We start from the raw sequence: 1,887 nt of genomic DNA on the forward strand, positions 1-1,887 counted from the left end.
TAAGCACAGATTGCATTTTGTCTGATAATCAGTTTGTACATATGTTTTCATAACATTATAGCAGACACTTAGAGAAACAAAAACTTGATGAAACGAAGTACATACAAAATGTGGATTTATTGATGAGGAAAATGCATTTTTTTAAATTATTTCTGACTTTTTCTCACACACACCACATTTACTAATGTGATAAGAATTAACAGAGGTTTTTTTTTTTTCTCTATTGAGGTGAAATAAATATACTTAGAATTCACGGCCGTTGTAACTATACCTTTTCCTTTTTAATGCAGAATGTTTCATCAAAAATGAACAATATTTCAGTGGTGACAGAATTTCTTATCTTGGGATTTTCAGGCCCATGGAGTCTTCAGTTCTTACAATGTGTGCTTTTTACAGTAATTTACCTGTTTGCCCTGAGGGGGAATGGCCTCAGTATTACCATAACATCCTTGGACCCATGCCTGCACACACCCATGTATTTTTTTTTAAAGAATCTGTCTCTGTTAGATATCTGTCTCATTTCAGCTGTTGTGCCCAAAACTGTTGCCAATTCCTTGACCCGCAGAAATTCTATCTCATTTTTTGGCTGTGTCACCCAGGTCTTCCTGGTGCCTTTTTCAGCAGGGGCAGAGCTGTTCCTCCTTACACTGATGTCTGTTGACCGTTATGCTGCCATTTGCCATCTACTGCACTATGAAGCCATCATGAACAGGGGCACGTGTGTGCAGACAGTGGCTCTGTCCTGGCTCACTAGTGGCTTTATATCTGTTATACATACAGCAGGAACCTTTTCCTTATCTTACTGTGGATTCAATGAAATTCAACAATTCTTCTGTGATATTCCCCAGTTGTTCGCTATTACTTGCTCAGAGAATATAACTGTAGAAATTGTACTCATTCTCGTTAATGCAGTCCTGGATGTCTTCTGCTTTATTTGCATCACAGTCTCCTACATCTACATCTTCTACGCTGTCAGAAAGATACCATCCACGAAAAGGCAGTCAAAAACCTATTCCACTTGCCTTCCACATTTGGCAGTTGTTATACTTTTTCTCTCAACTGCTTTTATTGCTTACCTGAAACCTATTTTAGGGTGTACATCATTCACTGATCTTGTTCTATCTTCTTTCTATATTTTGCTACCCCCTTCCCTTAATCCTATGATCTACAGCCTAAGAAACAAGGCAATGAAGGCAGGTCTGGGAAAGCTGATCCCTAGAAGACCCTTGAGAAAGGAGAATGTCCTTAATTTTCTCCAAGAGTAGAGGTGTTTTCTTTTGAATAATTTTTTGTAAATACAGGGTTAATCTAGCTAGTATGTTGCAAATTTGTACTTATCTCTGGAGTTACCTGGAACCATGGTGGTAATCCTTGACCAAATGGAGTTAAATATACTAACTAGTATCAGTGAGGATGCATTCAGGTCTGACATAACTTTGGAGCATTGCTAGAGAAAATGTAAACATTCTTAGTTTGTACCTGGTTTCTATTAGGCTGTTTTAATTTCTGTTTATTGAGTCAGATTATACATCTGGTTTTGGATACTTGACTGGAGAACTATAAAAGTTTTCTCCTTAAATTAGAGTGTGGATTCCCTGGTGTCCTGATTTATTATCCAGAGAGGAAGCATGTCTCACATGACTGAAAATGTTTCCCAGAAGCTGAGCCTCATTCTTCTGAATGTCCCTAATATTGCATTATACTTCTTTGCTTTTGCTACACTATACCATTTGCTGTAACAAATCTTTCCTGAATACAGATTGATACATTATTGTAATTCTTTGTTATTATATAAATCTACAAAACCAGAACAGAGGTAAATAAAACATTTACTTTTACTTCACAAGTATATTTGTAAATATAAGTGAAGAATAAAATGGGAGCCCA

General features: G+C 36.7%; 1 protein-coding gene across 1 annotated transcript; it reads left to right on the forward strand.

Moving 5' to 3' along the window:
• Positions 1-305: 305 nt before the first annotated feature.
• LOC125163943 (olfactory receptor 14A16-like) lies at positions 306-1,265 on the forward strand. The gene has a single exon (XM_047856293.1). The coding sequence runs from the start codon at positions 306-308 to the stop codon at positions 1,263-1,265; it is 960 nt and encodes a 319-aa protein (XP_047712249.1).
• The last annotated feature ends 622 nt before the right edge of the window (positions 1,266-1,887 follow it).

This window comes from Prionailurus viverrinus, chromosome A1, assembly GCF_022837055.1.
Source record: "Prionailurus viverrinus isolate Anna chromosome A1, UM_Priviv_1.0, whole genome shotgun sequence".
Lineage (NCBI taxonomy): Eukaryota > Metazoa > Chordata > Mammalia > Carnivora > Felidae > Prionailurus > Prionailurus viverrinus.

Coding starts and splice junctions, on each gene's coding strand:
- LOC125163943 (XM_047856293.1), top strand. CDS start 306: ATGAACAATATTTCAGTGGTGACAGAATTTCTTATCTTGGGATTTTCA.